This window comes from Haliaeetus leucocephalus, unplaced genomic scaffold (assembly GCF_000737465.1).
Source record: "Haliaeetus leucocephalus isolate CR32 unplaced genomic scaffold, Haliaeetus_leucocephalus-4.0 Scaffold439, whole genome shotgun sequence".
Taxonomy (NCBI): Eukaryota; Metazoa; Chordata; class Aves; order Accipitriformes; family Accipitridae; genus Haliaeetus; species Haliaeetus leucocephalus.
The window spans coordinates 6,067,254-6,082,015 of record NW_010972875.1 but is presented as its reverse complement, the minus strand read 5'-3'; the positions used below and the strand labels follow the sequence as shown (position 1 = coordinate 6,082,015).

General features: G+C 40.3%; 1 protein-coding gene across 2 annotated transcripts in view; it reads right to left on the bottom strand.

Annotated features, from left to right (window-relative positions):
• Positions 1-14,762, bottom strand: part of GABRB1 (gamma-aminobutyric acid (GABA) A receptor, beta 1) — a 64,145-nt gene that overhangs the window by 30,981 nt on the left and 18,402 nt on the right. For both annotated transcript variants that reach the window (XM_010574493.1, XM_010574494.1), the window contains exon 2: positions 390-472. In XM_010574493.1, coding sequence (XP_010572795.1) covers positions 390-472 — 83 coding nt within the window. The remainder of the gene's footprint in view (positions 1-389; positions 473-14,762) is intronic.

Genomic DNA, 14,762 nt, shown 5'->3' with positions numbered 1-14,762 from the left:
TCAATCCTGCCACCACCATGTGGGGCAGACGTTAATCTTGATGTTAGAGATGAATGCACTGAGGTGAAGTAATTAATTCAGCTTCTGCAGTGATTAGGTGCTGAAGATGGACAGTGCTCAGTTGCTGTCCTCTAATGTAATCATCAAGAAATACTCTTCACCCTTCCTCGACAAGAGATTTTGAAAGACATCTTACAAGCTTGGATCAATCAATATTGTGAATTAGACATATTTTGGCTTATGTATTACAGAAATACATTGGGTATGTTCAGTGTGCAAGCTCACTGGACACACAGTATTTGAACAACTTGCTCCTGTTTTACCTAACCTGTGCAGGTCTTTCAAACCACAGCAGTCATTTGGCCAACCCTCTCCCTCCAGTAACTTACAACTTTCAATTTCTAGTGTGCAATTTTGTTCATCCAGAGGATATCTGCGTAGATCCATCATGCAAGCAGCTGTTGTTGTGATCCTGTAAGGGGAGGGTGAAAAAAAAAAAGAGATTTGAAACCACATTTTACTTGTTTGAGAAGGCAAAATTTTCTATAGTGGCTTTTCTGTTTGTTTAAATACAGAATGGTTATGCACATGAGTTTCTGGCATACAGGTTTTACATAGCTTGTAAAGCATGATTAAATAATTTATACAGCACAATATACTGGTTACAGTATCAAGCATCAGAGCATATGCTGAATATTGTGGAGCAGGATTTTGACTGAAAACTTGATGTGCAAAAGTGTACAGTGTTTTGAAGAATATTTAGTGAGATTTCTACTTGGACATCTTATTTTTAATGTCATTAATTCAGACATCTTCAAATTGTTTTGCAAATTGTTTTATTTATAACTTGTACTGCTGGTAGCTTTCTTTTTTCATTTTGTTGTCAAATGTACCGCTATTTTAATTTTGTTTGATACATATGTGCATTTTCATCCATGCTGTGGAGATACTGATAACATCTGATTCATTATTTTTATGGTTTCATAATCAGTTTATCATTAACTATGATAATTGAACATCACCTCTTAAAAATGTCACGATGCAATCAAACACTTGTGAAATATAATACTGTATGGTGGTTACTTAATGAACATTGAGAGTAGCTACGATGTAGGCTGGATCTTCCAGATCCTTGCTCCTTCTAGAGGGCATGTGAGTTGATGTTCCATCTATGAAGGTATTCTCCATAGCCTAAGCCTTTTTGCAAGGCAGCTCCCCTCCTTTTGTTAGACCATAAATCACAGACCATCTAAGCAAATGCTTGCTGATAAGCTGGTGACAGTTGGGAGGAAGGTTAAGTGGCTGTGTGAGGATAGGGGTCAAATTATAGCTTCTTTTAAAGATCCCTTTAAGACAGACACTCACAGTGGTGCTTTCAAACTCACAAAAGTGAGTTATCACCTGCATTTGCCTTTTTTTGTGATAGATGGGTTCTTAAATGCTTATAAAACTTCTGAACTTGTGAATGGGCAAACTTGGCTTGTAATTTTATTGGTCTCTCTCTCTCCCTCTCTCCAGCAATTCCTACCTGAGAAAGGCAGATAACCTCTTTTCTTGATCTGGATTTGATCCCGTTGTTCCAGTTCCATGTTAATTAATGCCACAGGAACACATCTGGAGATTTTACTTTTGATGTGCTGAAAGTCAAGCATACTTATATGCTGTATTGGGGTGATAATTCTTGCTGTCACAGAACTGACAGAATTAAAAGAAAAAAATGCCACATGCTTCATTACTGTGACATGCTTCAAATTATCATAAGTCTACAAAATCCATCTGTCTACCTATGTATAAGGACCATCTAGCAAGTGGTGTTATGAGAAACAGTCCATGAAACTACTCTATAATACTGTGTAAAGTACCATGGAAATGGTATATTTATGCTTTTCTTCAGGCTGATTTTTGTCCCATTTAATTGAATTGCATGTATCTTAACAGGTTTTGCATTTGTCATGGAAAAGGTTGAGGGCTTCAGCAGAGGCAGGACCTCATTTAGTTTAGCCATGTACCAAATATACCTTACTGAGAGGCATTGAGAAGACATGCAGTAATCATTTGTCAGACGCCTACTTAATAATGCTTGAGATCATACATAACAATATACTAACATTAGTCACAGTTAAATGCTTTTTAATGAAGGTTTCATAGGGTAATGTTTTGTTCCCAATTAATAAATCAGCCTTTGTGGTAATTGAGTTCACCTATATCAACCAGATTTATTTAAGTGGGTACAGAAGTAGAAGCTGACATAGTGTTTCCTAGACCACAGAGTTACAGTGGCCAGCTATTTCCTAATAGCCAGTGTATTTGTACTGCTGACTTCTGCAGTTTTGCACATCCTACACAAGCTACATCAGCGACAGCAATTTGTTACTCTTTATAACATCAATGCAAATTAATTGTGCCCTAGTAAATAATGCAATTGTTGTATACCTGAGGTTTAAATATTCCACATAATTTTTTTTCCCCTGACATTGTAATTCTGACAACTGTATTGTCTTCTCACTGTTTGTGCAGTTTTTGGCACACTGGTTGGTTTGGTGGGTCTGACCGCTACTATAATCCAATAACAAAAATGGATGTAGGTGTTACTAAGACACTGCATTGCTAATTGCAGGTGGGGTCTGGAAGTAAAGACCTGGATTATGCAGAAGAAAGATAATAATTGGTTTCTGGCAGCAGCAAGCGATCCAAATCTGCCTAGCCTGTCTATTGGTAATTTCTCATCCTTCATCCTTACTAAATCACTCTTTGCCTCTATGCTACAAGGAAAGGTGAAACAGAAGCAATTAATCTATGTTCTCTGCTTCCCTCAGCTCTGTTTTCATTTCCCGTAGGGCCTGTAAGGCAGTCTCCATACTTTGGGGTCAGTCTCCATACTTGGGGGAAAGTCAAAGGTGGTGGTGGGGAGCAGCTCTCCCCCTCGTGACTCTTTTAACCCCTTAGCAGCAGTGCTGAATGCTGCTGCGGCTCTCTGGTGCAATAGGAAGCAGTTGCTTCCAGGGAAGAGGGGAGTGACAGTTTTTTTTGCTGAAGTTTGCAGAGACGAGAGCCGCACAACAAGAGACAGGAGGGACGACTGGAGACTATTGTCAAGCAGGTGGTGGAGGAGGGCTGTCAAGAAGCTTGAACCTTGTGGCTTCCAGCAGCAGGAGAAAGGATCCCGCTTCGCTTGTAGACCCACAGCTTTGGAAGTGGTACAGTGCCCTGGGCAGGGGGGATGAGGAGCAGTATCTGCCCAAGGATGTCAGAGCCTGCTTGCCGAGCCTGAACTGCACGCCCGTGCCCGTGTGAATGGGAAAAGGCAGGCGGTAGCTACTGGAGGCTCCTCCCTGAAGCCTCCAACCTGCCAACACAATGTGATGCCTCCTAAAGCTGGAGGTGCTTAAACTCGCTTGGGAATCTTAGGCTTCCTTGAAAATAGCTACTTGTAATTGCAGTAGGAGTGCTTCAGGGTCCAGCAACATTCATTACCTGTAGTTCATAAATCTGCCTTTCAAGCATTTCTTTCTCCCTCACGATAGATCTCAGCTGTGTAAAATTTTTAATGGCATTATGCTCTGGATAACCACAAAACTTGTTTAAGGAGATAAATTAAACCCAGATGCAATCATAGTAATTGCTGTCTCGATTAAAAAAAAATAAAATATTTTATTATAAATAGAGTAAAATCCCAAACCTGTTACTGGATGCACTCTCTCAGTGGAGAGAGTAACTGATGGCTTGCACATGCACCAGAAGCTTAAAAATGAAGACATTCAAATGCAGAATACAAGGGTGTAATGGTAGGAAGGGCAATGCAATAGTCTGAAGATAGGGCAAAGCTACAATACATCTGTGTTCAAGAGGATTAGTCCTGAAAATCCCTGGGCACAAGCAGTTTGTGGCAATGGTGGAATATCATGAGGCTCTGCAAAAGTTTAAGTGGAGGACTAATCCTACACTTGAAGCAGAGCTATTTATATCTCAGAGTAGGATATGTTTCTTCCAGGCTTTCCATTCTTAAAACATGTTTTAAGTTTGTCTGTTGGGGCTAATTTATTTTGTTTGTACAGTGTCTTTTACCCTACTACCCTTGCATTCTTTAGATTCGTTTGAATACAAATGATAAAAATGGGATTATGCAAAGAAGACAAGCAGTTAGGTGGAGATATAGCATTATGCTACTTTATTTCATTCATGTCAACACTCAAACATTCTGGGTTGGAGTGAAGTCTGGATTGCTAACAGGCAAGATAAATAACATTTGCTAAAAAGCAAAATGAATTTTTTTTTTTTTTAATTGTGGCTTGGGGTTCAAATTATTTGATCCACTGCTTAGCATTTATTTTGATATCCGACTCTCTGACTACCACATCCTTACTGTATAATCAAGTTATTTTTGGCAAAAAATAAAATTATATGAAAGAAAACATTGATGTCCAGTATTTGCAAAACTGACTTCATTAAGTAATACTGTCAGAGGTTTCCCTGCAGGGCAGCAGGTCTTGTAGGAACAAATGGTAAAGCTTAACGTTTTGGGTTAAGTCATGAGTGAGCAGTTAAAGTAAGTTCAGAATGAGTGTGGGAAGTGGAGTTATGGTTCAGTACTTAGAGCATTTAATCAAAATGCTGTCAAAAAGCTGTTCCTCAATTCTTGAAGAAGAAATAGAAGTGATATTTAAGACAGCAATGACAACTAAATGTGGAGATGATCAGAGCTAAACAATGCAAATTCTGTCATGAAATGTTTCCTCTGTTTGGAGGACAGGTATCAAATTTTAATATGTTTGTTCTTTTTCTCTCAGTCAACAGAGCATAAATTATAAATGTGTATGAAGATACAAACTGGGATGTACTCATTTTTCTTTTTCCTTAAAAGCAAAATAAAATCTTCAAATCAAATAAAGAATAACCATGCTTCTCTTAATCACTGCAGAGCTTGTGCTCTAGTAAACACTGGAAGTAGACTTTTATATCCCAATTAAAACATTGCTTTTATTAAATCAGTGTTAATTTAACTTCAGTGGTATCAGGGAACTTAATACCATAGCAACTGTTTGACCTCAGAACCCAGTCCCATATCCCTGGTGTAATTGGCCTAATTTTTCTGGAACTTGGAAGAATCTTGATGTTTAAGATTTAATGGGATGTCTTGTAGGAAGAGTTATTGAAGGAATAGAGGAAGGCAGAAAAAATGTATATTTAATCTGCAATTTTTTTTCTTTGTCCATACCATGTACAAGGTTTAGAGTTGTCATGCTTGCTGACAGTAGATTTCCAAGCGAAGCCTGTGTGCTTGACCCTGGTAGAATATGTCAGCTCTGAACCTGCAAACGTGCCCAACTTCTAGTGCTTGGAAGAGCCTACTTACAGGATGTACATTTGAGCATTAGCATTATTTAGCTTGATATCATGTATTTTATATAATGTATTGGGTACTTGGGAAATCTGTGTTCAACAGTCTGTGTATTGCCTGTCTGGTCAAATTCTATTAAAAAAAAAAGCTACACATGTTAGTAGAATTGGGAAGAGCCAATCGATAAAAACATTACTGTCCTCACTGCTCTTTCATTCACATATATTCTTCTCCCCAAAAGCTACTGAGCTGCCTGCTTGGGCTGCCGTGCTCTCCTGTAGCTCCCCTAAGACACTCCTTATCCCATTCCTTTTTCCCCTCAGTCATATCAACATAACAGCTGCCCTCCCAAATAAGAAAGAATTTGCCCAAGTTCATTATTGTTCTTGTTAGGTTGGTTTAACATGGATCAGTTCATCAGCGGGGCTCACTGCTGGGCCCCAAAGACGGTTAAAGGGCACCATCTCTGAAGAGAGTATCGATGATGAAGAACTAATGAAGGCAGTGCTCGCACAGAACAAATTTTGTCAAGTTATTCCATTGTCAGTGTTATGTACCAGTGAATTGCCAAGGTCAGCCCATTGCTGGTAAGCTGCTTGAGCTTTGTCTCAGACAGAAGTCCTGGAAGAGTCAAAATGCAATTCTTAAATACTGTTTCCTGTCCATCTGAGCAGCAGAGCCTAATCCTGTGGGATACATTCAATATGTCTTAGGCAGTGGCAAGCCACTGATTTAACACACAGTGTGACAGGCATCTAAGAGAGAAAGAATGGTTTGTGACTGTGTCTTTATATGTCCAAATGATTTCCAGGTCTGATGCAGGAGATGCTGGTTTGCAGTAAGCATGTGCCTATTGCTGTTGTGGTCATTTCAGTTTTCTCCAATTAATATTCTTTAATGTAACCCAGGCACTAGTTTCTTACATTGCTTTTGTGCCTACAAAGCTATGCAGTGAACGGTGTCTTTTTCACTTGTATTGGATTTGTGTGGTAAGGTTTTGGTAGCGGGGGAGTTACAGGGGTGGCTTCTGTGAGAGGCTGCTGGAAGCTTCCCCTATACCCAACAGAGCCAATGCCAGCCAGCTCCAAGATGGACCCGCGCCGGCCAAGGCTGAGCCCATCAGTGATAGTGGTAGGCTGACCCTGGCTGAGCGCCAGGTGCTCACCAACGCCGCTCTATCACTCCCCTCCTCAGCTGGACAGGGGGGAGAAAATATAACAAAAGGCTCGTGGGTCAGGGTAAGGACAGTTTAATAAAGTGAAAGCAAAGGTCGTGCATGAAAGCAAAGGAAAACAAATGATGTTATTCTCTACTTCCCATCAGCAGGCGATGTCTGGCCACTTCCTGGGAAGCAGGGCTTCAGTACGCGTAGTGATTGCTCCAGAAGACAAAAAATGCCCCCTTCCGTCTCCCTTTACTTAGCTTTTATATCTGAGCTGACATCATATGGTATGGAATATCTGTTTGGTTGGTTTAGGTCAGCTGTCCTGGTTATGCCCCCTCCCAAGATCTTGCCCTGCCCCAGCCTGCCATTGAGGGGAGGGCAAAAATGTTGGAGAGCCAGCCTTGATGCTGTGCCAGCACTGCTCAGCAGTAGCCAAAACACTGGTGTGCTATCAACACCTTTCTAGCTACCAATGCACAGCACAGCACTACAAGGGCTGCTGTGGGGAGAATTAACTCCATGTCAGTTAGACCCAATACATCACTTAATAAAAATCATGAGTTCTCTCTGAGAGTAGCTGGTAGCTTGGTGGTGAGGGGAAGGTAAAGCAAGAAACAGAAATCATCTTAAGCTCTCCCCAAGACATCTGCCCTTGGACAGTGCTGGGGACAAGGTAATGGGCTAGATGGACCTTTGGTCTGGTCTTTTGTCATAATTTTAAAGTTTCTGACTTTTAACCAAATTTAACAACTTTAGTGGAGGCCTACCCCTCACCACTTTGTCGTCCATTTCAGGCAATCTTTCATTCTCCAAATCCTTCCTTTCCAAGTCCAGCTCACCCAGCATGTTTATATGGATCGCCTGCTGGTGCAATAAATGAGTTTGGGGTAGTGCTTCTCAGGGAAGCAAGGTCTAACTTCCTTCAGAGGATCTAATACACAATGGAAGATGGGTGGAAATAGTCCAGTCTTCTACAGGAATTACAGCAGTACAAAGCAAGATTGATTAAAAAAGAGGAACATGTATCCATGATATTTCACTCCTGTATGTCCAGGAAATGTTTTCTATTCCCAAATATTTGGTCTAGTCTCTTGCACCTGTGTGCAAGTGATGGCACTGCTTGGTCTTTAGGGCTCTAGTTATATGAGTGGTTCTGCTGAGTTACTCATGTGACCTTAAATTTTGTCAGCAGAGATTGTGGGATCCACAGACTGAGGCAAGTAGAAGTGGGTGCAGTGCATTGTAACATCTTTAGTGTGTATGGTAATATATATTTTTTAAAGCCTGAATCACGAGATCATGTAGACAGAGAAATGACATGTGGATATTGTCACAAAATACCTGAAAAAAATTCACAACTCCTTCATTCCTTTTTAGACATACACAGCCACAAGATGTGCAAAATTAAAAAGGAGAGCTCTTGGACTTGTGCATTGTAGATTCATTTATGCCTCTGTAAGCAAGCCTATGATGGTGTCAGACTGAGTCACTGGCATTTTGTGCCAAGTTGGAGCAGGTGTAAATAACTAATGCATGCTACAAAGCAGAGGAGCTGTAGGGCTGTATCTTTATCTCTGGCAATCCCAGCCGTTCAGGGTGAGCAAACTATTAAAGACCACAGTATGACAATCAGCTTTGTGCTACCATCTATTCAAGTGTAAATACCCTCTTGCTAGACTGAACTGGCTCTGAATTTGAAACCTGTTATCAACATGCTGTTTATCCCCCCCCCCCCCCCCTCGGCTGCTTTTTCTTTTTTTTTTTTTTTTTTTTTTTTTTTTTTTTTTTTTTTTTTTTTTTTAAATGATGAAGGGCAGTTTGCTGGAAAAGGTCACTGCCAGTCTTCCTTTAAGGATCCTAGGTTCTGAAGCACTTTGACGCTTATGGGTTTTCTGACGAGGGCTTGCAGCTGTAGTGCCTTGCAATCATGGTGCTGTGATCTATAGGACAGTAGTGTGCGCTGCCTAAGAACTGCCTTGCAACAAGCAGATGGCCTCGAAGAGTCACCACCAATGCCACCTGGAGCACTCGGCTGCTGCATGCTGGCCCCTCCGCTGCGCTAGCAGAGGTATCTGTGGGACAGTGGTGTTACCCAAAACAAAGTGTTATTTCTCATCAAAGAGAAGTCTCCTGTCCACAGCGCGTCTCTGTGAGCAGCCATGGGGCAGAGTTGAAGGGGTGGTGTGCTGCAAGGAGTGAGGGCCAGCAAGCGGCTGCCTCCTGGAGAGCAGGACCTCCTTTAGCTGGCCCTGCTGCTGACCTCCTCTTCAGCTCATGAACCTACAGTCTCGACTGCCATTCCTCCTTAAAAGCAGATCTCTCATGAAGCTCTGTAAATCCAGAGTGAGAGCTGCTCCTTAGTAACAAGTGTGCGGGTGGGCTAGACTATGGCATGTTGTCAAGGTGAGAACCTGATGGGAAGGATTTGTTACACTCCCTCACTGCCTGCATCATGTTCTCTTCGGGTTTATTCAGTGATCCACATTGAAATCTAGCACTATGCTGTCATGCTCAGCATATTTCAAAATTTGATTTGGGGTAGCAGCTGGTTGATTTGAAGGTAAGTTTTGGAGTCAGGAAAAGAAAGCCAAGTATATTATAAACACTAGCTCAATGGATACGCATCCCTGAACTCGCCTTCACGATGAACCACATCTTTGAACGTAGAGACCTGCGAAGCATAACCTAACACAGTAACATCCACATGAGGAGGTGTTCAACTCTTTCAGGGTCTCTGATTCCTGGGAAGAAGTCAGGATTTCTTACGCTATACTATGTATGCATTCTGGCCAACTCTTTTTATATTTTGTTCACATAGAACATCGACTTCTACAGGCAGTGACAAGTAGAAGTGTCTGAAAGGTTAGATAATCTTTGACTTGAGTGCTGTAGGCACTAAAATATTTTGAGGAAGGGGATATGACATTTCAGTTGTCTTAGGAGATTTACCTTGGCACTCAAAGTAATTATCAGTAAATTAAGCATCGTTATTTTGCTAAGAGAAACAAACCCTTGCTGAATAGTCTGATTTTTAGCTGCCAGAACTCTGCTTCAGAGGACAGTTACCTAGTACTATCACAAAGCAGGGATGGGGTGAGGAGATTACCCAAAATGGGGACAAATGGGCTTGCCAGCTCCTGCCTTCCCCAGGAGGAGAGCCTGAAGCTCCAGGGCAGCGGTGGGCATAGGAGGCAGTGAGGAAGGGAGAGATCTGATATGGAGGAGTGGGGGGGGAGAGGTAGTGGAAGAAAAGGTCTGTAAGAAAGCATTTTGCTTTGACTGAATTAGAAACTTCTAAAATCAAAACCTTAAGCCAGATATGTACTTTTTATAGATAAGGTAAGATCTTTTTCTGTTCAATACAGTGTATCAGAAATAATGCAAAGTAGAGTGAAGATGAATGACTTGCTTGTAAAGATCTAGAAATATATATATAAAAAAATCACTAAAATGTTACAATGCAACTCTTTTTAAATATTAGCAAAAAGCTCTCTTTCCTTGATGCTTGTAAGCCAAATTTCAGTGCAATGAGAATTTTTACTGCACAGCTATAAACCCATGAAAATAAATTTTATAATATAAATCCCAAGAGAACTATAACAATACCAGGGCAAACAAGATACTTCAATAAAAAGTGCCTGAGAGTTGGAGCTGAAATTTACTGCAAAAAGTAATTTAGTTTGACAGCACAAGTATGTTGCAAGCCAAAAAGAAAAAGAGAGTGAGCCAGATGGGAAGTGCTTAGCATAAAGGAAGGTCCAAGAGGGAAGTAAGTCGGATAGCTGGTTTTCAGTCTGGTTTTAACAAAAAAAAAAGGTGCTAAATCTGTAACTTTTTCAGTATCTCTACACAAACCTTCTAAAAGTGACTAAATGCAAGAAGAGTGATGTTACAACTGAAATTCCTAGCTGCAGATAATATCCACAGACTGAAATACCCTGCTTGAGGGAATAGCGGTATGCGAGATGGCATCAGTGATGTTTAGTGTTATTTGGTATCTTCATGTTTTGGGATGTTTGGTTTTTTGGTTTTTATTCCAAAATAAAACCAAGCCAGACACCAAGATATGTATTGTGTATGCGTGAAAGACAGACATGCACATGTTCAGATGTCTCCCGTGCTTTGGCAGAAGAGGAATCTAGGCAACATCTTTCACACCCAGCCTGGTTTGTAATTGGAAGGCTTCAGGTTGTGCTTGGTCAAAATGACTGGCAAAAAAGATTGTTTCTGGGATCAGACATTCTTCATTTTAACCCATCGCTATCTAACTTCCTTGTAATGAAGGAAGATCTTCCTGGATTTTGGAAGCAGGGGTGAGGCTGGAAGAGAGTGCTGTCATTTCCCTGTAGGTGCTGTGCGACCCTTCAGGAACTGTGACTTCTCATGTAGCTTCTACATGTCAACATTACCCGTATCAGTGCATCTCAAAGAGAAACTTGCAGTCAGGGGAGGAAATGTACAGAAGCAGGGATTAAAACAACTCCTTGCTTTCATCTTTCTTGCCTTCTTCTGATGTCTGGCCTGTTGGATTTTCCGAGATGGGGAAGTCTGCTCCTTTTCCGGTGGTTTTAGCTTTACCTATGCACTGGAAAAACAGGCCAAAACAATGTCTTCGGTACTAACTACACAAACTTGGCTGAGAAACATAGAGATCTAGTGGTTTTAAATGAAGCGAAATGAGGTGTTATAAGCTTTCATGGGTGGCAGGGAAACTCTTTCATAGTTCAGAAGCTCAATCTTTTCATGATTTTGCAAAACACGAGAAACAGAATGATTTTGAATGTGGCGTGTCCTCTGACTCTCTGTTACATGGTTACTATTACTAAAAACACAGGTTGTCAGCCCTTACTGTTGGTTCACAACACCTGTGTAGGCCAGCAGAAAGGGCAGGGCTCTGAAAGAGGAATTGGGAACACCTGGGGAGGTACCTGCCTCTTTTTGTTGGTTGTGTCTGGCTCAATATCTAGCTTCTTCTGGAGCCATGAACTGAGCGGAGTTCAGCCTTGGTGGGGGTAGAAAATACAAGTGCTAAATTTCTGTGGTTTTTGTGGAAATGGGTGCCTGACCAGGATCAGTGTCTGTTTAAATGTGTGATGCTAGGCTTTTTGCTGATGGTAGGTGAGCCCTGCTTCTTTTTTAGCTGTAAGGAAGAGGAAATTAGTAATTAATCAATTGCAGAGAAATTTGACTTGAGATTTTTAGGACTTTGTGGTCCTATGTTGTTTGAAACTACAGTGCCTGCTTCTAGGAGAGTGTAACAGAGAGGGAAGGCAGCGTTTTCTACAGGGGTCCTGTGGAGAAAAGAAGGAAAGGTAAGAGAGAGGAGGAAACCCTGATGCAAAGGAAAAGAGGCTTCCACTTCAATCTCTGGTTAGTTTTATGGCCACATTTCTTTATAATGAGCTCATCTATGAAATCTATTGATGATATATATCACCTATGAAAGATTACAATAGCAGCAGTAATGGTTTCTTAACATATGGTATTGTACTGCTTTATGTTTGTAACTGACTGTAAGACCTAATACTCATTAAAATATGCTTTTACCACTTATAGAGAAGATCTTAAATTATCAAGCCTTTACAGACCACTCAAGCAATTCTTAACATAAAGTGTGATTGTTTTCTGAAGGCTTTTCTCAGGTCTTTGGTATTCACTGTTTTACCATGTTCTCCCATCCTGACCAGACAGTAAGCACACCTCATTTGTTCCAGATAGGTAGCTGAATGTGAAAACTAATAATTCCAGTCAGTGAAGCTGGCAGCATGATTATGTCTTGATACGTATGTTGTGAGGAAACTTGAGTGCATCTGAAGAAGCTGAGCTGCTGCAATTTATCTACCATGTGCAGTGACTGATTTAATTGGAGAACTGAAAGTAAAATGAAAATCCTGCACTAGGACCTTAATGAGAGGATCTTTGCTTTTGCCAAAATATTGACACTGCTGGCAGTGTAAAGCGTGAACAAAGAAATTGGATTGCTTTCTTGCATACCCCTGACTCAGGAGGAACACTGGCGTGATTTTTTGTGTAGAAAACTGATTGATGATCATGCCCTGTCAATGGATCTTAACTGGAAAACAAGATAAATCAGAGAAGAAATGAATGTTTTCATTGCATGTGGCCCAAGACTGATTCTGTGAGAGTGAATAAGTTCAAGGCATGTATTATTTCAAAGGGATTTCTGGTTATAACAGCTTATTAATTCTCATAACTTTTTTTGAATGAGCATAAATTAACATTGAAATAAACTTGGGACAGTAAGGTGTTTCTGTTATTCCAGTACAGCTTTTTTGTAGTTCTTATGACTTATTTTTCTTTGTGAATTGTTCTGTTGAGTCAGTTAAAACAAACATAGGAATAAAGATTGTACTCTGCCATTCATTTTAATTAGAGAACAAGATCTGGGACACAGTGGGAAGGGAAGGATCTTTGTGTTGTTGTTAGTACTACTGGAAATACCACCTCATGATATTTCTTTCATAACCTGATCAATATGTGTCTTAAAATACTTGGGATTAGTAGGGGAAACTATTAAATAGGAAGTTTTTTGGAGAACCATGTTTTTCTGATAGCCCTCTAATTTGCAGCCTGAATTGATTTATACCTGGCATGTACCCCTTTGCCTTTGGGACAGTATTGTCCTGTGGCTTACAGAGCACTTTTCCCTAACGTTATTTTCCCTCTTTCTGGACAACAAGCACATCTCCTGTCAGTACTTCTTTTGCTGGATGAACCAAAATTCTCTGCCCTTTTTAAGCAGACTTATGTCCTTTCCCAGCTGCAGTAGCACTAGATGAAGAGGTTATCATCTTCTAATTTATTCCCCCCCTTCCCTGGAACTTAAAATCCATTATTATCTACTGCCAGAGCTGCTGATGTGAAAACACCTTGAATATCTTTGTGAATCTGTTTTTGTTGACTGGTAGTTAAATTGGGTATGGTGGTAACTAGCTCATAGTGACTGAAATAGATTAGGAAGTGTTCACCAAAGCAACCTTAGTTAGCATCTCTAAGAGCTGTAATCACTAGAAGAGAAATGGTGATGGGTAACTTGGAGTAGACTGGGAGAGACCTTCTTAAACCAGCACAGCATAGATTAGGAGAGAATATATTTGTACATGTGTGGGCTCCTCTGTGTGAATGTTTTATCTAATCTTGTCCTTTTCACCTAGTTCTTCAGCTGGGCTTGCATAAGATGGAGCAGGTTAACAAGCCCCAGAGAGTAGCTTAGTCATACTTAAAGCATTTAGTTTCTCCTGACTGCCAACACCGATGAGTCATACGCAGATTTCGTCTGAATGGGTCACATCTTTGAAAAGAAAATTGGGTTTGTGCCAATGAGATCTTTTTATCCTAAAAGATCTGTTAACTAAACTCAATATTGATAACTTTGAACTGGTGGGGGGGGGTGGATATTTTGTATTTGAAGGTGTTGGGGTTATGTGTGAATATTTTCATTGTTTTTGTCTTTCAGTAGTGGTAGTCATTTTACAAGGTGGGTAGCAGCTGTGTATACCAAGAGTGTCTTATGGGGAAGAAAAAGGTACAAAAATTGTAAGCAGTTCTAGAGTAGAACATATATATTTATTTGTTTAACTTTATTTATATTTTAATAGAGGCGAGAACAACTTGCTCCAATGTTGAAGCTTTGTCTTGTTTTTCTTTTGGTTTTAGACTTCCTTTATATTAAAAATGTAATTTCTTTTTACTTTTAAACAATGATACTTAGTGCTCTCTTGTATTCACTGAATGCTGTGTGCACCAGTGATCCAGCAGACTGATACGTAGCTGTGTAGCATCTTGAATGCACATCTGTTGCTGCTCCTCTGTAAACTGAACATCCTTCATAGACAGACCGCACAGGGTTGTTATAAATGGTGTTATTTCAGGAATTAAATGTATGTTTTATAATTTGAAGAAGTGTGCATGTCCTATAGACAATATACTTCTATAAATGCTTTCCCCATGATATCTTGGAAGACCTTATTTGGTCTGTTTGCTATTTTTTCCAATTTTTTTATTTTATTTTATTATTCCAAAACATACACATTACTTTTAAAAGTTTCATTAAAAGATTGCCTGGTCATCCAAGTTAGGCACTCAAAATCCACTAGCTATTCTAATTTCTCCTCGGCACACAACATTTTTCAAACGCATGGAATACAGGACAGCCAGAGAGACAGACCTCTTCAAGTAGGAGAGTAAAAGGTCCCAGTAAGTACTTAAAGTTCAGTTTGTCCGCTCCATGCCTCATTA